The sequence below is a fragment of the Pseudochaenichthys georgianus genome, chromosome 1, assembly GCF_902827115.2.
Source record: "Pseudochaenichthys georgianus chromosome 1, fPseGeo1.2, whole genome shotgun sequence".
NCBI classification, from domain to species: domain Eukaryota; kingdom Metazoa; phylum Chordata; class Actinopteri; order Perciformes; family Channichthyidae; genus Pseudochaenichthys; species Pseudochaenichthys georgianus.
Genome location: NC_047503.1, coordinates 48281006 through 48303180, shown reverse-complemented (window position 1 = coordinate 48303180; position 22175 = coordinate 48281006). Strand labels below are relative to the sequence as shown.

The following is a 22175-nucleotide window of genomic DNA, read 5'->3' as shown; positions in this document are numbered from 1 at the left end:
ACCACTCCTCAGGGCCTCTTTAAACCCTATAGAGACGTCCCATCTATCTCACTGAAGCTGCTTTGGACTCCAACACAAGTTATTCAAGTACTTTGGCACTAGAAACGTGAGTAGAAGAAGTGAAGAGCTCCATATAGATGCAGTGTAGTCTGTCTCAAACCCATGAGCAGCTTGTTGACGTCCGTCACTTGGGTGCAGCCAGTGGCTTCCCAGTGATACTGCAAGTACAGTTCACATGTAATTATGTTTTAAAGGTCCCCTATTATACAGTGTTTCATCAATATGTCACAGGCCTCAGATATATACAGAGCCTGTCTCTGATTGGCTGAAACACCAAACAGGTCATTGCAGCATTACCCATAATCCCCTCTGTTTCAGTAGAAGAGACATGGAGAAGAGGGGACACATGTTGATGAAGAAGAGACATGGAGAAGAGGGGACACATGTTGATGAAGAAGAGACATGGAGAAGAGGGGACACATGTTGATGAAGAAGAGACATGAGGAAGTGGATTTTAATGTGAGAAGCTACTTAATGTCAGCCACAGTCAGAGAAGAAGGGCGGGCATCGACCTGCTACGCGTTCCCCATGCATCATGTTGTATCAAGCGATCTTTGATCTGCTTAATGGACGCCCCACGGCCCTCCAGCATCTCTGATGGGCCTCCGTAGAGCCGGCTGCCATTAATAACAGAGCGTCGTCATGACTCCTCTCCTGGCCGTCAGAACGTGACAGAGGACCTGCTGAATCACCGCTGTGCATAACTCTCAGCAACGACGTACGAAATATCATTTTCTCACAGTTGGCGTTTCGGACCGTGTCGGCCGTCAAAACACGGCACAGAGATTGTGTGTTTTTCGCCGAAGCTTTTAGGATTCCTGCTGTTGGGAAAACACTGAACGTCCTCTTCCAGCATGAGAGTAGCATGCTACAAAGGTATCAACTGTAGCTGTGAACATGACAGGACGTGTGATGACCCAGAAGAGCATCAGGACTGCTTGAGGCAGATGATAGCTATGTGATGAACATGATGACTCAGCCTCTATGGAGAGAGACATCAAGCATGCTCATTTCTGACGTGGAGCTAATCTGAAGTAAACATTGAATACTGCTTTCTGTTCCTCCATCTTGTGACTGTGTGACTCCCTCTCTTGGATATCAGCATGTGAAGGACACTGCTCAGGAACTAGTTGATGTATGTGAAAAGTGAGAATTTTGAGGGAAAAGTGAGAATTTTGAAATTTTGAGAAAAATTCTGAATTTTGAGAAAAATTCTGAATTTTGAGAAAAATTCTGAATTTGAGATTTTAACAAAAAAGACAGCATTTTCAGAAAAAGACAGAATTTTAGATTTTAATGAAAATGTTAGAATTTTGAGATTTTGAGAAAAAGTGAGATTTGTTGAAATTTTGAGAAAAAATTGAGAATTTTGAGATTTTTAGAAAATGTCAAGATTTTGAGAAAAATTGAGAATTTTGAGAAAAATTGAGAATTTTGAGAAAAATTGAGAATGTTGAGATTTTAAGAAAAAGTCCGAATTTTGAGAAAAATACAGAATTTTGAGATTTTGAGAAAAAGTCAGTATTTTGTACCTCACCTCCATCTTGTGGCTGTGTAACTCCCTCTCTTGGATATCAGCTTTTGAAGGACACTGTTCAGGAACTAGTTGATGCTCTGTATGTGATGACTCCTTCCATTCTGGAGAGGATCACAGACACATGGATCCTGAGACTGAAGCTCAAGCCGGGGACCAGGGAGATCTTTCCTAACACCTGCGAACTGACTCCTTCAATTAGGTTTTTCATACATAAATCTCTTTCTTCATCCTTCATCTATTTATTTCCTTACTCTCAGTCTTTCTTTGATGCCCGGTGTCTGCATTGTTTTCTATATTGTTAGGATGCCCTCACAACAGTTGCCATGGCAGTCACTTTGCGTTACTGTGGCCACAGTCAGGGTATTTGTTGTTCTGATGTTTTGAAGGTTCGAAGGCTTTTATAAAAGCATTCTAGTGAAAATTAGCCCTAGAATAGAATAGACGCATTTATTGTCATTATACAAGTGCAACGAGAAGAGTAAAGCTACTCCTTTCAAGGTGCCATCAAAACATTCAGAAAAGACAACAGACAACAACAGAGACACGCAGCATTCATACAAACATAAAATAATAACGAAATCAAGTGCAGGACAGAAGGAAAGGAACATGGCAGGTTATTCTGATTTACTTTCTCCTTTGTGGTCACACCAATCAAAAACACAAACAAAGCTAATTGACACTAGGATAATATTACGGTTCCTTTAGCTGACGCTTTTATCCAAAGCGACTCCCAATAAGTTCATTCGACCAGGAAGACACAACCTTGAAGAAAACCGAATCATAAAGTACATCAGGTTTCATAGAGCCAAGCATTGCAAGTGCTACTCAACTGGCTTTAGATAAGCCAGTCCTTTATTAGTATATAAGTGCTTTGTTAGTAGTTCTATCCTCGAGGTGGAGTCGAAAGAGATGAGTTTCAGTCTGGAAGGTGTGTGAGCTTTCTGCTGTCCTGATGTCAATGGGAGCTCATTCCACCATCTTGGAGCCAGGATAGCAAACCCACGTGTTTCTGCTGATGGGAACTTGGGTCCCCCTCGCAGCGAGGGTGCAGCGAGCCAAACCCTTTGGGTACCGCCATGTATTTTGTTTAATGACCAAGGGTCAGTTGAAACAAGTGGGCTTTTAGTCTGTGAAGGAAGTGGGCTTTTAGTCTGCGAAGGAAGTGGGCTTTTAGTCTGTGAAGGAAGTGGGCTTTTAGTCTGTGAAGGAAGTGGGCTTTTAGTCTGTGAAGGAAGGTGTCATATCAATGGGGATTGTGTTTCACCATTTTAGAGCCAGGATAGCAAACAGGCGAGTTTTCGTTGAGGGGAACCTGGGTCCAACTCACATGTAGGGAGTAGCGAGCCGATCGGCCCAATGCAGAGCGAAGGCATACCTTTTTTCCCTTGACACCACCCTCACCTGTATCGGAAATATGACCCAACCTCGAGAAGCCAATTAGCATAGCACAAATTAGCAGAGCTTAAAGACTAGAAATCGGGGGCAACAGCTAGCCTAAAAAGTTCCTAGTTCTCCTCTCCAGTCAGCTTTGATTGGCGACTGTAGTAATAGAGTTCAGCGGCGAACCAATGGCTCTGCAATGTTGCGGTGGAACCCTGTGCTCGTGTTTTAATTGGTGTTATCCGTCTCCTCTCTGGACAGATGCCAGACCAATCACAATCAACTTCTGTTTGAGAAGATAGAGAGGAGTGCTGTCGAGGCACTCTAACCCGTTGATAATGCCTCGCTGCGATTGAACATGAACTGTGAAGTTCCTAAGTTCTTCAAATTGGCGATGTTAGAACCAATGGTCAGCGAAGATGTCTAGAAACGTCTGAAAACACTTCCCTTCTCTTGTCTGGTCAGCATGCTTGAAAGAAGAACACTGATAAAGTTAAAGTAGCTTCAAAACACGCTTCAAAATAGATAATATAGTGTTTTTTGCAGAGCGACAAGAGGTGGATTGGGTTATACGAGTTATGTTGGAAGATGTTTTCCTACAGTTTGACGCGTTCCCAACAACGACTCTTTGTCACTTCGGGAATCACTCGTATTCTGAACCCACCCTGACTCGAGGCATCCTGAACTGTGTGCAGAGCTCCCGTCACGCCTCCAGGTACCCAACAGATGCATGCTCAGTGGCTTTCGATGCAGCAGGGTGCCATCGTCACTACGTTCCCACAACAGATGCACTAACAGCGTCTTTACGCCTACATTTCTCCAGCGTCCCACATACGCCTTCAGTGGCATCGTATTGCCGTGTAAGGAAGACGAGACGATGATCCTTTGCTGGTTCTCTTACGACATGACAGACACACCATGGACCATGCAATGTGTCCTCCAGCCCCACACACTCACACGTTCTCTTTGAGCCTCGCCCATTCCCTTATTTTAGTTTCTTAAGATGTCCTTCTCCTCCTCCTCTCGTTCTGGCTCAATCCCCATCAGAGCTGTCCTGGTGAGCGGGACCTCCCCCGGCTGAAAGACGACACGCTCTAACTCTGAGAGAGAAACTGAAATACGTGCCACTGCAGCTTTTGCAGCTTCACACAACGTCTCAACATCTGTGTCATTTAAAGGTCACCTATTATGTCTCTTCTACATCAACATGTGTCCCCTCTTCTCCATGTCTCTTCTACATCAACATGTGTCCCCTCTTCTCCATGTCTCTTCTACATCAACATGTGTCCCCTCTTCTCCATGTCTCTTCTACATCAACATGTGTCCCCTCTTCTCCATGTCTCTTCTACATCAACATGTGTCCCCTCTTCTCCATGTCTCTTCTACATCAACATGTGTCCCCTCTTCTCCATGTCTCTTCTACATCAACATGTGTCCCCTCTTCTCCATGTCTCTTCTACATCAACATGTGTCCCCTCTTCTCCATGTCTCTTCTACATCAACATGTGTCCCCTCTTCTTCATGTCTCTTCTACATCAACATGTGTCCCCTCTTCTCCATGTCTCTTCTACATCAACATGTGTCCCCTCTTCTTCATGTCTCTTCTACATCAACATGTGTCCCCTCTTCTTCATGTCTCTTCTACATCAACATGTGTCCCCTCTTCTTCATGTCTCTTCTACATCAACATGTGTCCCCTCTTCTTCATGTCTCTTCTACATCAACATGTGTCCCCTCTTCTTCATGTCTCTTCTACATCAACATATGTCCCCTCTTCCTCATGTCTCTTCTACATCAACATGTGTCCCCTCTTCTCCATGTCTCTTCTACATCAACATGTGTCCCCTCTTCTTCATGTCTCTTCTACATCAACACGTGTCCCCTCTTCTTCATGTCTCTTCTACATCAACATGTGTCCCCTCTTCCTCATGTCTCTTCTACATCAACATGTGTCCCCTCTTCTTAATGTCTCTTCTACATCAACATGTGTCCCCTCTTCTTCACGTCTCTTCTACATCAACATGTGTCCCCTCTTCTTCATGTCTCTTCTACATCAACATGTGTCGCCTCTTCTTCATGTATCTTCTACATCAACATGTGTCCCCTCTTCTTCACGTCTCTTCTACATCAACATGTGTCCCCTCTTCTTCATGTCTCTTCTACATCAACATGTGTCCCCTCTTCTTCATGTATCTTCTACATCAACATGTGTCCCCTCTTCTTCATGTCTCTTCTACATCAACATGTGTCCCCTCTTCTCCATGTCTCTTCTACATCAACATGTGTCCCCTCTTGTCCATGTCTCTTCTACATCAACATGTGTCCCCTCTTCCTCATGTCTCTTCTACATCAACATGTGTCCCCTCTGTGGAAAGAGACTCTGAAAGTTTCAGGAACAAAGATTTTCTCTCTTTTTGATCCATTTCTATAAAAACCTGTCTGAAAATGAGCTGATCAGATTGTGCCCACTTTATGATGTCATAACGATGTGTTGTCTTGAGTAACCATTAGCCAATCAGCACCAAGGTAACCCCCCCCCCCCCCCCATTGAGTTCTTTGTAACCAAATGTCTCTCAGAGGGGCGTGGGGAGGGGCTCCTTATTTTCATCTAAAGTAACAGACAGAGAATCAGCACTTTGGAAACAGGGCTGAAACAGAGGGGATTATGGGTAATGCTGCAATGATCTGTTTGGTGTTTCAGCCAATCAGAGACAGGTTCTGGATATTTCTGAGAGCTGTGATGAGATACAGTACAATAGGCGACTCTTTTATCCTCTATGTCCTCATTGTCCCTCCTTTCATCTCTTTGGAAATGTAACTCTTCAACACTTCTCCCTCTATCACACGCCTCCTCCTCCTCCCATCCCGAGTTGACTTTGATCTTCACGATGTTCAAATGTCTCCTCTCCTGCCAGCTGACATGAACCAGATGTTTGAGCAGCTAAGTGGGGAATGTGCATATGGAAGTGTGTGCTGCTGCGTGTCCCCAGGTGGTGTCCATGGGCCTGTACGTGGGGGAGAAAGCGTATCTGAGGAGCAGCTGGAACATCCTCGATGGTTTCCTCGTGTTCGTGTCGCTGATCGACATCGTGGTGTCCATGGCGGGCGGAGCCAAGATCCTCGGGGTTCTCCGGGTCCTCAGGTTGCTTCGGACGCTCCGCCCCCTCAGGTGAGAAGAAAAGACGATCACACCATCACTGATTAGGAAGGACGTTACGCTTCCTTTAGCTGACCCTTCCATCCAAAAGCCACTCCCAATGAGTGCAGTAAAACCATGAAGACACAGACAGTGATGAAACAAGCAGGCATGTTGTTGCTGTCAGTGCTGGAGCTTACGCTTTAAATGCGCAAAACCCTTTGAGTACCAGCATTCGCTCTTTGGTGCAGCGGAAACAGGTGGGTTTTTCATCAGGGAAGTTACGATTATTGTGTTATGTCACGTTTTCTATGTCTTGGTTTGGGTGTTTTGCTGTTCTCCCTGTCATGTTTCCTCCCTGTATATTGTCTGGTCTCTTTTCCCTGTGTTTTCATGTATGTCGTTAGTTTCCCTGGTGTGTCTAATTTCCTGATTGTTTTCACCTAATGTTACGATGTGTGAAGCAGGTCGGACCCAAATGCAGATTAACGTAAAGATAATTATTTTATTCCAAGGCTATACTGACAAAGACAGAACAGAACACTCACCGAGGACAAGCCAATACACAAGGAGTGACATGTGAAAACAATCAGGAAATTAGACACACCAGGGAAACTAACGACAGACATGAAAACACAGGGAAAAGAGACCAGACAATATACAGGGATGACAACATGACAGGGAGAACAGCAAAACACCCAAACCAAGACATAGAAAACGTGACATAACACAATAATCGTAACAAGGGAAGGAACATGAAAAACAACTCCATTGCATGATGTATTCGGATTTATATATTTTTAATAAGCATTAGCATTAGCATTTATACACCACGATACATTCATAATAATAATTGTTTGGTTTGTGTGTTCAAAGATGAATTGTGTTGTTGTTATTGTCTACAATAGTTAAAGCTTAACTTGGCAATGGAGTCCCCACTAAGATGCTACCTTCATACCTGTCAGTTAGGAGACAGCTAGCTTAGGTTAGCATGCAACAACTGGAATCAGAATCTGAATCAAGGTACGTTGACACGTATTTGCTTTGGTATCTGGTGGTGCGAACATAAACAATCTGAAAAAACAAGTTGAAAAGTAGGTAAATACATTTAACTATACAAATAACCGTAAAAGCTAAACAACTAAAACACTTAGGACAGTGGTTTTCAAACTGTGGGTTCGAACCCTGGTGGGTCGCGGAGGTACTGCAGGGGGGGTGCGGAAAGAAATTGTAAACAAACACTGCTCGAAAGTATCTCATTGGTCAGAGAGCTGTGGGCACACTGCTGCCTTTTGCAACACCCTACTTGTGTGACAGGCTTTCTGCTGATGCTGCCATCAAAAGGAAATACAGATCAAAGCTGAACATTGAGAATGGACTGAGAGGGGCAGTCTCAAAACATTTGAATTTAGAAATCTACATCTACGAAGAAGGCCTACTAGTTTTAATTAGGCCACATTAATTCACAGTATCTATTACAAGCACTTTTGTTCATGTGTAATCCAAAATAAAATATAAAATTATAGTTGGATCTTCTTATTATTAGCAGAGAAAATGTAATGTTTTTACAACAATATACAATTAATGCTACCAATATAGATGGGAACCAGGTTGGGGGGGGGCCGAAAATATTTCCAATTACGCAAGGGGGGCCCGACTGAAAAAGTTTGGGAACCACTGACTTAGGACAATGAGGAAATAAGGCAAACTACAGTGTATTCTATTTTAAAAGCAGTGGAGAACGGCAAGCATGACCCAGAAGTATTCAAATCTGCACCTGCTATCAGAGCAGTTGCCTGGCAACAAGTTGAGAGTCATACTTGAAGTGTTTAGTCTGATGCACATGTTTTGGTCCAAATCAGTCTTTCTGATGCTTTGGATTCAATGTTGTTGTGTTATGCTTGCTCAGTATGTGATACATGTTTGAGACGATTTTCAAGGGAGAGACTTTTTCATTATTCCGACTTTTTTTTCCGAATTCTTTATTCGTCTCAAATTCTGACTTTTTTCAAATTTTAGATTTTTTGATATGAATTTTTTCAGAATGTTGACTTTTTTCCAAAAATGAAACTTTTCTCAAAATGAGTTAATTTATGTATTTGTTTCATAATTCTGACTTGTTTTCATAATGTTCCTATCCTCGGTCTCCCTGTGCCTCACTGAGTCTCTGTTTGCCCCCTCGCTCCTTCAGGGTGATCAGCAGAGCTCCAGGCTGAAGCTGGTCGTCGAGACGCTCATCACGTCCCTCAAGCCCATCGGCAACATCGTGCTCATCTGCTGCGCCTTCTTCATCATCTTCGGTATCCTTGGTGTTCAGGTACATGGAGTTCTTTTGTCTTTGTCTTTGATTTCTCTGAGGATTGTGCACGTCTTCAATTCAATTCAAAAGTTGTATTGTTTTATTGTCATAAGCTACGGTGTAGAAATGGCAATTAAATTCTTCTGACTTGATTCTGACTCCAACAATGCAACATATAATAAAATACAAAATAGTGCAAGAAGTCTAAAAGTCTTAAAACATGTCTATGGACTCGGCAACATGTTTTGTTGGCCTTGAAATGGTCAAACTATGTTAAATGAAGTCATACAAGCTAATAAAGTTACCCTTATGCACGCCGTGGCACCTTTAAGTCGTTATGCATGATTATTAAAGTGGGTGGAAATATGCTAGGTCACAATCATGCTCCTCCAAACTGAGGCCATGGTTCTCAGCAGGAAACCGATGGACTGTCCACTCCGAGTAGGGAATGAGTCCTTACCCCAAGTGAAGGAGTTCAAGTATCTCGGGGTCTTGTTCTCGAGTGAGGGAACAATGGAGCGTGAGATGGGCCGGAGAATCGGAGCAGCGGGAGCGGTACTGCAGTCGCTTTACCGCACCGCTGTGACGAAAAGGGAGCTGAGCCAGAAGGGGGTTTTCTCCGCAGGGTGGCTGGCGTCTCCCTTAGGGATAAGGTGAGAAGCATCAGGGAGGGACTCGGAGTTGAGCCGCTCCTCCTTCGCGTCGAAAGGAGCCAGTTGAGGTGGTTCGGGCACCTAGTTAGGATGCCACCTGGGCGCCTCACTAGGGAGGTGTTCCAGGCACGTCCAGCTGGGAGGAGACAGAGGGGTAGACCTAGGACCAGGTGGAGGGATTATATCTCTTCTGGCCTGGGAGCGCCTTGGGACCCCCCAGTCAGAGCTGGTTGATGTCGCCAGGGGAAGGAACGTTTGGGGCTCTCTGCTGGAACTGATATCCCGAGACCCGACCACGGATAAGCGGGAGAAGATGGATGGACAATCATGCTCCTAACTTCCACCTCAAGCAAAAACATGAATCATTAGACATGAACATGAGGCCCTGTTTCAACCTCAGTGAAAGCACGGCTCATTCGAGCACAATCCAACATTTACTCAGTTTCCATTGGACCTGCTGAGTTCAGAAGACCAAAGTTTGCTTTATCGCTGCACATGGCTTTATGATGATCCTCAACCTTTGCAACAACATGTACAGTGCATTTGAGGGTTCACTTAATCATGGCCACTCAAGACTACAGAAAGTGTTAGACCTATGAAAGTCAAAATAATGAGGAAAAAAGTCAATATTATGAAAAGAAAATGCAAAAACCTGGGGAAAAAGTCAGATTTCTGTGTTGAAAATTGGAAGAATAAAATAAATAAGTCTGACTTCTGAAAAATTAAAAATATTAAGAATTTTGATTAAAAATGTGAAAATGAAAAAAGGCAAAATCCTGGAAACAGTCAGAAATCTGAAGAAACCAAAACTCTGAATGAATTAGAGATGTTTTTTAAAAAAAAGTCAGAACTTGAGTACAAATTGATGTTCACAGAAGAAATTTGCATTTTAGGAAAATTCTTAATAAATACATTTTAAAAAAGTCAAATTCTGAGAAAAGAAAGTTAGAATTATGAAGACAAAAATTTGAAATATTAGTCTGCAGTCAGAACTCTGAGAAAAAGTCAGAATTCACTTTTTTTTTTTCTGACAACCAATTCTGAAAAGTCAGAATTCGGAGATGTTCAGAAAAAATACATGATTGGCCCTTATCCTCTTCCTCAAACATTTGTCTTAACAGAGGACACATTTAGAACTTAGGATAGTGAATTATCAAAGACATTATCACTTTCTATTAGTGTTTTATTTCCCTATGTGAACATATAAGAAGGGCGGGGGTCCATGACAGGCACTCATGCTATTTTGACCACCACACTGACCCAGTGTTTGTAATATTACAACAAAGACATAAGCTGCTCAAATCTAATTTGATGAATGTATTGACATATTATGACATTGTAATAATCACCCACATTTTACTTACTTGAATCTGACAGATCCAGTCCAATAAAACAAAGAGATGTTGCTCGTTTGAAGATTCGGAAAGTTGTTGTAGTGTATGGAGTGAGGGCTGGACCTATAAACACGTTGTACTATCCCAATAGCATTGCGGCTGAACAAAAGACCTATTGACTTTGTAAAAGTGGTGTTTAGAAAAAAAAATACATTTACTGACTTTTTTAGGATAGCGTAAAGCAGTGCTTCTCAGGTACGTGAGTATATTGGTACAATTTCACATTTGAAATAAATAAATACATTTAAGTTTTCCGCACTCGCGGGAATATCTCTGCAATAGAGCGAGCTTTGCCACTTGTTTATACAATTTCCAGGCGATTTGTAATCTTTTCTAGAAAAACGATGTGATTTGGGATATTTGTGGAGTTTATTTATTTATTTTATTTATTCATTTATTTAACAGGGACAGTGCACATTAATGAACATTTCCGTAAACGTGCCAGAGTTAGCCAAGAGGCTATTTTTCATCTGTAGTCCCTGGACAGATTAGGTGGTCCGCGAGTTGTTCTTTATTGGATACGTGGTCCTTGGTATGAAAAGGTTTGAGAAACACTGGCTTAAAGTAATGTTGTACAATTACAGCAGTGGGCCTTACAGGGTTACACCTGTACTAAATACTGAGACAGCATAAAATAACAACATTACAAGCCGTTTCAACCCTGGAAGAAAAGGCTCAACAGGTTTATGTAATAATATGTATTTACAGGCAACTTCATTCAATTGTGCAGCCGTAGTTTTTCCCCGTAGTTTTAACAACATTGCAGTCCAGTATTATTTTGTATCTACTTGTCAATCCCACCCTGTTCGTCCCCACATTATTATTCCTTCTGCATCTTTTCAGTAAGCTGCATTTGACCCACTCCCCACTGTGATGTATTCAAAATGATTGAGAATTAAAAACATCTCTCAGGAGGAGACTTGAAGTTACAGACGCTAATTACAACATTACTTCAAAAGCTGCTTGAAAGAACGGGGAACACTCGAGTGTTGTCATGACTTCATCAAAATGCATCTCTGCACGCCTCATTCTCTCATTGTGTGTGTGTGTGTGTGTATGTGTGTGTGTGTGTGTGTGTGTGTGTGTGTGTGTGTGTGTGTGTTTTCCTTCGCAGCTCTTCAAAGGGAAGTTCTACTACTGCGTGGGTTTCGACGTGAAGAACATCACCAACAAATCCGACTGTCTGGCTGCCAACTATCGATGGGTGCACCACAAATACAACTTTGACAACCTCGGACAGGTACTGTACGAGAGAGAGGGAAATACATCCCTGAAACTTCGTCTGGATGGTGTTGAACATATTTATGTGAACCTACTCATAGCTTAAATAATGAGCACAGAATGTCTCCTATAGAAGTACAAGAAGAATATCTTAGAGAGAGAGATGGTTCCAGAAAAAAGTTATGAAATAAAAACAGGTATGATTTCAACTGTTAATGTAAAAGGATAAAGCGTTTGAAAAGGTAGTGTTGAATTGAGTCATACACTAGATAGAACATTAACATATAACTAACTAACATAATTATCTTCTTACATTTCTATATTTGACTTTAGATCATATTATAGGAATGTAGAAAGGTTGGTGTTTAAAGCTGTCAGGAAGAAATAAGTGCATTGCTAAATTAGATGAGATTAGATTTACTTTACAAACGAGGCATTGCACATGAAAACATCTCATTTAAATATGATCAACATCGACAGTCAAAATATATACTAATAGTAGGAAATAAACATAAACGGTAAGTATATATTTGACATTTCAACAATAAAATATCCAAATCTAAAGAGTAGATAAAGATATCTAAATAAGAAGACAAATTACAAATGTTACTTGGGTCATTTGTTTTCAATAATATAAAACATAATAATAACATAACATAATAATATTTGTACGGTAAGTATGTTATGTTAAATGTGATTGAACTAGGGTTAGGGTTAGGGTTGAGTGAAACTAAAGACCTTTGGGTTTTGTGTGTGTGTGTGGCCTAGCATTACTATACTTGTGGGGACCTAAATCTGTTTACACATGTGTGGGGACTCACCTCCCTTATGGGAACAAATTGGAGGTCCCCATAAGGGCTATCATTAATGTGAGGGTGAATACTTGGTTAGAGTTAGGCATGTGTTGGTTATGGTTAAGGTTAGGATAAGTCTCCAGGAAATGCATGTAAGTCAATGTAATGTCCCCTGAAGTGATGTATACATGGTGGTGTGTGTGTGTGTGTGTGTGTGTGTGTGTGTGTGTGTGTGTGTGTGTGTGTGTGTGTGTGTGTGTGTGGTGTGTGTGTGTGTGTGTGTGTGTGTGTGTGTGTGTGTGTGTGTGTGTGTGTGTGGTGTGTGTGTGTGTGTGTGTGTGTGTGTGTGTGTGTGTGTGTGTGTGTGTGTGTGTGTGTGTGTGTGTGTGTGTGTGTGTGTGTGTGTGTGTGTCCTACAGGCTCTGATGTCGCTGTTTGTGTTGGCCTCTAAAGACGGCTGGGTGAACATCATGTACCACGGGCTGGACGCAGTGGGCATAGACCAGCAGGTAATATCACACACATGGACTAAATACTCAACCAGCACACTGAAAGTATCCAGCTCTCAGTGGCAGACACTGAGCAGCTTCTCCCACATGCCTTCATCTTTATCTCTTTCTGGGGAACCCCACGCGTTCTGAGACCAGATGGGACTTGAAATCCTTCCTTCTGGTCAGCGCGGGATCTCCACCCAGTTGGATGTTCCCACCATTCCTCCACGAAGAGGCTTCCTGATCACATAGCCAAACCACCTCAACTAGCTCCAACAGAAACATATCCAAAAAGCATGACGGCCTAGTTGCTGATGATTCATTTTCTGCATTTCATTCCCTAGAACTGCAAGGGCTCGCTAGATACCTAACAACCAGCCCCGGTTTGCTGCTTTAATCCTTTGATATTCAAGGTACAAGGTTCATCTTAGAATCAAATGCTACTCACAACAACAGTCACCGTGACCCCAGATCAGTGCTCTGTCCTGAAACCTCCCCATGGCCGGACTCTTCTTTACTTCACTTATTAGGCAGGTCTGATGGAAATGGAGCCAATTTCTTTACGAAACACTTTGGAACCCTTATGTTGTGTTCAGGTCTCCCGTGACCCGTTTCAAGTTAAAACTATATAATAACTACGCTCTAGTTTTTTTTTTTACGGAACAAGGCTTCATGATATCCTCCACAACAGCTATATAAACACGACAAAACAGATTTTGACAATTGTTGCCAGGTCTGAAGGTCTCTAAAAAAAGTGTCTATTTTGGTGTTGGGGTCTGGGGAGACCCAGCAGAATTGTTGTGGGTGACTTGGGGTCTTTTTTTTGGGGAGATTGTATTCTAATATTAGTCTATTATAGTCAGATAATGATCCACTGTCTTCCCTATAGGAAATATAATGAGTGAATTGAATCACACGTTTTACTTAAAGGGGACCTATCATGCAAAACGCACTTTTGTACATCTTGTATACATGAATATGTGTCCCCGGTGTTCCAGGGAACTCACCAAGTTTCAGAAAACACAACCGCCACTCTTTTCCTCTATACCCAAATCTCTAAGGACGGGGCTGCAACGGATCTGATACAGACTGATCCAGATTTGAACACTTTACTGTCTGACATCAGTAAAGTGGCTCTACGGCTATTGGTCAACTCTCCACCTATCAGGGGAATGAGAGGTTGGGCCACCGCCGGCCATTGCCGCTCGAAAGCGCTGGAGACGCTGTAGTACATATGCCAGGCCTGTAAGTGGCGCTGTAGTCTGCCACAAAAGCAGCGAAGAAGACTTCCCTTGCATGGTTGCCATGGTTGCCCTTCTGTTTATTCTCCGCTGTGGCTCTTTCTCTCCCTCCCCGAGGCAAGCCTTTGCGCCTCCTGCTTTAAAACAAATGAATAATGACTCTATATAATCACATGTAAGGGATAATGTGCAGCGACGCGGTCATTACGGGGAAAAGAACACCGACAGGCTGATCAGGAGCCCGACGCGAGGCGGAGGGATCTAGATCGGCACGAAGCTGCACATTATCCCGCTTATTACACGGCCACATTCTCGACAAAGTAACAACATGACTCCCAATATTAATTGAAATGCTTTCATGGATTTAGAAAATGATTTTATTGATTTAAAAAATAGTTGTATTGATTTAAATTGACATGCATCCGCTAAGAAAAATAGACCGTTGTTACCGTTTGAACTAACGTAGCAACGGCAGGAACTGCTTCGATAGCATTTTTGAGGAGCTTTTTGATTACAGATTTGAAAACATCGTTGCTTGCTTTAAAAGTAGCACAATTCATTATGTCAAACCTTGGAGAGTATCTAGATATCCCTGCCCTAATGCCAAAGTAACTGCCAACTCCCCTCTCCTGCAGGGGGGCGTGGTCAGCTGCAGCTCACGGAATCAGCCCCCTGCAAAAACAGGGCTGGAAAGAGCAAATAAAGTGAAATGAAGCATGGCTAAAATGCAGGATCTTTTTGGTATTTTGAAAAATATATATATTTATATACTTTATATAGGTATGGCCCTACAATATATTGTTCAAATATAGCATGATAGGTCCACTTTAAATATGTGGTGTAATGTTTTTTGGGGCCATGCAATGAAATGTCAACAGGATTGTACGGTTAGGAATGCGTAGTTGCAGGTCTCCCTTGAAAAAGAGATTATTGATCTCAATGGGATTTTACCTGGATAAATAAAGGTTTTGAATTGAATTGAATAATAAGTTAGTTATGATGTAGTTAAAACAATATTGGATGTTAGTCGTTATTTTTGAGTGTTTTGGACTGAGATAAATCATGGGTCAAAACGAGCACCATGAACGGTAACCGCTTTTGAACACAACACAAGGGTTAAGCCACAGACTGGGGTTCATGAATATATAAGTTATATTCCAAAGTTATATATAAAAACAGCTGCAGTACATTTAATTTACAATTTCTGCAACTTTTGTAAACTAACAATGGCATCCTGATTTGCCAGCTGTTTTTAAACGTTCTCTCTTTTTCATTCCTGCTTTAACTGCTCAGCTATATTTCATGGAAACACACTTCAAATTCTTACTAATATCTACACCATTTTACACACGATTAAGATTAGTTTCAGAGAATTTTAAATGGCAGTTTACGTTCTTGCAACTCACATATGTAATGCTTTCATTTCAATTAACGTTCCTATAACGCACACATCACACTCTCAGAGTCTGATGGCAGGGTGAAAATGAGTCTTCTGAGGCGGCTTCGAAGCGGATTCCCTTTAGAATTGGTTTTATTTGAACATTAGTGAATCTATTAAAGGGAGGGAATTATCCTGGTGATTCAGTTGGCTCTCCTCAGGGTCCAACACTCTGACTGACTAATCCCATTCTCACATCTCCCTTTGCTTTCAACACCTAACTATCCTCCAGATTGAAACCCTGACGCTCATGTCATTGCACCTGAACTTGATTTCTTTTGATTTCTAATGACTCGCTGCGATGGCTTCCTCCGCAGCCAATCATTCCGCTCTGTTCCTCACATTGTCTCCATCTCTGTCGCTGCCTTTGTTCCCAGTTGCAGCTGCAGGACAGCTGGACTGCACTGGCTGTGAGGTGTTGATTGGATGACTGTAATTGGGCGTGTCGTGGCATTTCAATAGTTTCTAAAAATGGAACAATAGATGACTTCCCCTAGTCTCATGTTTGCAATTGATAAACTAAAGCAACATTTCCCAAGTTACAAACTAGGGGGTTTACCTTAAATGTATATTATGTGCTTAACCATATGATAGCTCTATTCACCTCCTATCATACATTTCACCGCAATCATAGGAACTGGCTTTGAAGCAATCAAACATGTGAACACTTGTAACTGTATCAAGGTATGATGATATTTCATCTGTTTGCATGTTTCTTTGTTCCTCTCTATTGTTGTACTGCTGTTTATTTATTGTTGTACTCTATTTAATTATGTTTGTATTTCTCTAGTCTTGTTGTGGTCATTTAACATCTTGCCAATTGTAAGGGAAACTTCTGCAGCAATGGAGAGTCAGGACTCAGAGAGACACGAGGAGAGCTGGAGCTTTGATGTCAAACACTGATATTTATTTACAAGTATCGGCCGGAGAATTCACATCACAAGTCACACAGTCAAAGGTTCTGACTGCACGGGTGGGCTGCCATGTCAAATCTGCCGCGCCTCTCTCTCGACAGCCCTTTTAACTAGTTCAGAGAGAGTAAACAACATATTTGGGGAGAAAGACTAAACAGCTGGGCACCCTGAATCACTTGCGTTTGACCCGTAATGGCCTCGAAGCCAGCGTTCCCACAGCCGTAAAACATGTTGTGACCGAACTGGTTTATCAAGATAGCTGGAGTCTCCCATTCCTTAAGAGGGATAACAGAGCCAGGGTTGGTAGTAAATGTCAACACACAGAAAAGGTTAAATATCTAGGAGTAAAGACAGAAATATTCCCTCACACCAAGGACAACAGTTGAAAATAAGCCTACTGGCTAATTAATGTGCACTGTCTTTTAAATAAATAAATAAACTAAACTATTATTACCCTGTGCTAATCCTGGATGGGGATAAAGGGACTGAATCCAAGAGGTTAGGTATCCTGAAACAACCACCGAACTATTTCAGAGCTAACACTTAGTCAGTTCTACAGATTATATGAATTGGAAATAGTCAATTGCCTGAAGGTGTGATTGTAAATCTTTGGATGATAGGAGGATATCAAAGCAACATGATGAAGGCGTAACAACTCCACTCGGGATGTTCTCTTTAAACCAGGTGATTGAGGGAAAAGGCTTTGACCGTGAACCACAACGTCCTCAGCTTGACTTCAAACGTTGCCTATGTCTTCCTGATATACTGTCGTCTTTCTAATCATCAAGTCATGCATAGAACATGTTCAGCTTTGGAGGGTTCCAGAGGTGGCTGTTTCTACGTTGAGCTCCCTTCTGGCATCTTCAGTTTTCTTAAGGCTCGTACAAACTGTTCGTGTCGCTTGTCGGTTTCATACATAACACAATTGACTCTTAAGGCCGCTACACACCAACCCGAGACCAAAGAACGCGTACCGAAGGCGTCGCGACTTTTACGCCGCCCGCCTACGAACACACCACAAAGACTTCAGTTGACGAGAGCAATAACTGTCCTTACCAGCAGGCGGCGGTAGTGTGTATTCGTCATTCAAAAGAGGCAACAACCGGAAGACAGACTGCGTAATATAAACAAACAACAAATACCGTCTGGGTTCCATTTTCACTCTCTCTCGTCGATCGAAAACATGTAAACATAAAAAATAAACTCTTGCGTCCAGGTGAGATGAAAATGAAAAAGATTAACCGGCTGTGTGTGCCTTCTTAATCATTTGTTTTGGTCCCTCACTTCCGCCTCGCTTCTCATGCACTGACTCGCTAAGCTGAACAGCCAATCAGAGTGATTTATTTGTCCCGACTTTCTCTGACGGCCACATGTTGAATCGGCCGCGGGAGGTGTGAAAATGTGCCGTAAAGAGACGGCGGTGCGGGACACACCAACCTGAGTAGGGCGCCGCGAATGCCCGACTGCCTCTGACGGCCTCTGAGTCCCAACATCGGGTTGGTGTATCAGGGCCTGTACATCAGTATGACGCCATTCGACTCTTTGCTTTCACTAGAAGACAAATGATATCCATGTTTTGAACAGTCCTTAAGGCCAATGTCAACAAACAACCTCTTTAAACCAACCATTGGTTTGGTTACCTTATTGTTCTTCTTCTCAGCGAATTAGCTAAAGTTGAAAGGCCACCAACTGAACTAGAGTCTGGGCAGACGTCGGCCTAAAAACGGTGTACAGTTTGTGCAGACCGTTGTAGATAATTATTTAAGGACCACAGTTGACCCTCGCAGATATGCAGACGTGGGAAGTAGCCAACCTCTTCCTCCAGCGTCTTGTACTCATTCTTATTTCAATACTCAGATATCTCTTTCTGACCTTTCTCACCAATCACTTATTCTCTTTGTTCCATCGTCCATTCTTTCCTTATGTGTCACTGAGCTTTCCTCACCTGTCTGACTGAACTCTTTATCACGACTCTATCACGTTCTTTCTTTCTTCTGCCAGTCCTCCCTTTCGTCATCCTTACTTCCTTTCCACCTACTCTACTATTGTCCTAGCTTGTGTCTCATCCAGTTATCCCCTTTTTCTTCTTCCTAGTTCTTCCAACTCTTTCTTCCTCACCTCCAGCCGTTGACCAGTCCTCCCTTACGTCTTCCTTACTTCCTGTCACGAACACCACCATTTTCCAATTAATCCGTCACATATTCTTCTTCTCTTTTTCCCTCCTTCCTGATCTTCCTACTCTCTGTCTTCCTGACCTCCAGCCGTCGACCAACAACAGCCCGTGGATGCTGCTCTACTTCATCTCCTTCCTGTTGATCGTCAGCTTCTTCGTCCTCAACATGTTCGTGGGCGTGGTGGTGGAGAACTTCCACAAGTGCCGGCAGCACCAGGAGGTGGAGGAGGCCAAGAGACGGGAGGAGAAGCGCCAGCGTCGCATGGAAAAGAAGAGGAGAAGTAAGGTGGCGGGTAGAAGAGGGTGGGGGGTAGAGATGTTGGCAGCGCTAGAAGAAGTACTCAGACCTTTTAATAAAGTCATATTAGTTATACCACCATGTAGAAATACTCTGTTACATGTTAAACAATTTTTTTAATTTGTTTGTTTGTTTATTATTTATTTATCGATTATGAATTTATTTATTTATTTGTTTCCGTCATTCATTATTATTGTTATTATTATTATTTAATGTTTTATTTGAATTTTCTCTCTTTATATTAATTTTTGATTATTATTTGATCGTATTTAGAGTTTTTGTTTTGTTATTAGTAGTAGCAACTTTATGATTATTATTATTACAATTGTTGTTGTTATTATTATTATTGTTAATATTTCTTGAGTAAATGTAATCCGTTACTTCCACCTCTGGAAATAAGAATGTTGCTTCAAGGAAAATGAGGTGGGAATAGAGGCTTTGAAGCCAAGAGGATGAAGAGGTAGAGGAGGGTTAGGAAGACACATTGGGGTGATGTAAAAAAGGGAGAGCAAGAAGGAGAGAGGAGGCGAAAGTATGATGGATTTAAAGTATGAATCCTGGGAAGGGAAGATAATGGAATAGAGAAAGAGGGGAGGTCAATCAGTAGAGAAAAGTGGAAAAGAGGACTCTTTAAAGTAGAGACACTACATACTGATATACAGCTGAACATCAGCAGGAGAGGACTCTTTAAAGTAGAGACACTACATACTGATATACACCTGAACATCAGCAGAGGACTCTTTAAAGTAGAGACACTACATACTGATATACACCTGAACATCAGCAGGAGAGGACTCTTTAAAGTGGAGACACTACATACTGATATACACCTGAACATCAGCAGGAGAGGACTCTTTAAAGTAGAGACACTACATACTGATATACACCTGAACATCAGCAGGAGAGGACTCTTTAAAGTAGAGACACTACATACTGATATACACCTGAACATCAGCAGGAGAGGACTCTTTAAAGTATAGACACTACATACTGATATACACCTGAACATCAGCAGGAGAGGACTCTTTAAAGTAGAGACACTACATACTGATATACACCTGAACATCAGCAGGAGAGCACTCTTTAAAGTAGAGACACTACATACTGATATACACCTGAACATCAGCAGGAGAGGACTCTTTAAAGTAGAGACACTACATACTGATATACACCTGAATATCAGCAGGAGAGGACTCTTTAAAGTAGAGGCACGACACACTGATATACACCTGAACATCAGCAGGAGAGGACTCTTTAAAGTAGAGACACTACATACTGATATACACCTGAACAATCAGCAGGAGAGGACTCTTTAAAGTAGAGACACTACATACTGATATACACCTGAACATCAGCAGGAGAGGACTCTTTAAAGTAGAGACACTACATACTGATATACACCTGAACATCAGCAGGAGAGGACTCTTTAAAGTAGAGACACTGCATACTGATATACACCTGAACATCAGCAGGAGAGGACTCTTTAAAGTAGAGACACTACATACTGATATACACCTGAACATCAGCAGGAGAGGACTCTTTAAAGTAGAGACACTACATACTGATATACACCTGAACATCAGCAGGAGAGGACTCTTTAAAGTAGAGACTATACACACTGATATACACCTGAACACCAGCAGGAGAGGACTCTTTAAAGTAGAGACACTACATACTGATATACACCTGGACATCAGCAGGAGAGGACTCTTTAAAGTAGAGACACTACATACTGATATACACCTGAGCATCAGCAGGAGAGGACTCTTTAAAGTAGAGACACTGCATACTGATCTTCTTAAGCACTGCACTCTCTCCTGGCTATAATCCAAATGGCTTATCCCCAAGACGTCTCATTTCACATCCTGAATGACTTTTACTGAGTCATTATTTCAATTCATTTAAAACTATTCAACCTTCCTCTCATATTCATCATTTATTTACTTATTTATTTCGTATTATCTCACGGTTTTATCTCTGCGTTTTCTTCACTTGCTCTGCCCCTCGCTCTTCACCCCTTTGACGTGAATACATCATTACATAAATCATTCTGTTTGCACATCCTTTTGCTTTCTCCGCACACTTCTCCTATTTTACATCAGATATCTGTTTCTCACTTTTCCATTGCCATCACCCTCACTCGTAACATAATTTATTTCCCTACAGTCCAGTCCCTTTTTCTGCTTCCTCGATGCAGTGCTTCAATTTCCCTCTCAATGATATGTCCCCCTCCTTTTCACTGATTCAATACCCGTCTTATGTCCCTCTTTCTTTCTCTGTCCCCAGAAGCCCAGAAGGTGCCCTACTACGCCTCATACGGCCAGACACGACTGGCCATCCACACCCTGTGTACGAGCCACTACCTGGACCTCACCATCACCTTCATCATCTGCATCAACGTCATCACCATGTCTCTGGAGCACTTCGGCCAACCAAAGGTGGGCATGGTGTTTGAGTGAGACGGACAGAGCAGACTCCTTTAAAGGTCCCTATTATACAGTGTTTCATCAATGTATCCCAGGTCTCAGATATATCCAGAGCCTGTCTCTGATTGGCTGACACACCAAACGGATCATTGCAGCATTACCCATAATCCCCTCTGTTTCAGCCCTGTTTCCAAAGTGCTGATTCCCTGTCTGTTACTTTAGATGAAAATAAGGAACCTCTGCCCACGCCCCTCTGAGAGACATTTGGTTACAAAGAACTCAATGGTGCTCTAGAGGAGATTCAGGTGATAAGGGGGGGGGGGGGGGGGGGGGTTACCTTGTTGCTGATTGGCTAATGGCTACACAAGACAACACATCGTTATGACATCATAAAGTGGCCAAAATCTGATCAGCTCATTTTCAGACAGGTTTTTATAGAAATGGATCAAAAAGAGAGAAAATCTTTGTTCCTGAAACTTTCAGAGTCTCTTTCCACAGAGGGGACACATGTTGATGTGGAAGAGACGTGAGGAAGAGGGGACACATGTTGATGTAGAAGAGGGGACACATGTTGATGTAGAAGAGGGGACACATGTTGATGTAGAAGAGACATGAAGAAGAGGGGACACATGTTGATGTAGGAGAGACATGAAGAAGAGGGGACACATGTTGATGTAGAAGAGACATGAAGAAGAGGGGACACATGTTGATGTAGAAGAG

The 22175-nt window shown here is 42.2% G+C and overlaps 1 protein-coding gene across 1 annotated transcript in view; it reads left to right on the top strand.

Moving 5' to 3' along the window:
* LOC117453336 (voltage-dependent T-type calcium channel subunit alpha-1I-like) overlaps positions 1-22175 on the top strand; it is a 294731-nt gene that overhangs the window by 211693 nt on the left and 60863 nt on the right. Inside the window, 7 exon segments of the mRNA XM_071204189.1 lie at positions 5968-6146; positions 8305-8324; positions 8327-8430; positions 11574-11699; positions 12894-12983; positions 18820-19012; positions 21316-21467. Of these exon segments, the coding sequence (XP_071060290.1) occupies positions 5968-6146; positions 8305-8324; positions 8327-8430; positions 11574-11699; positions 12894-12983; positions 18820-19012; positions 21316-21467 (864 nt within the window).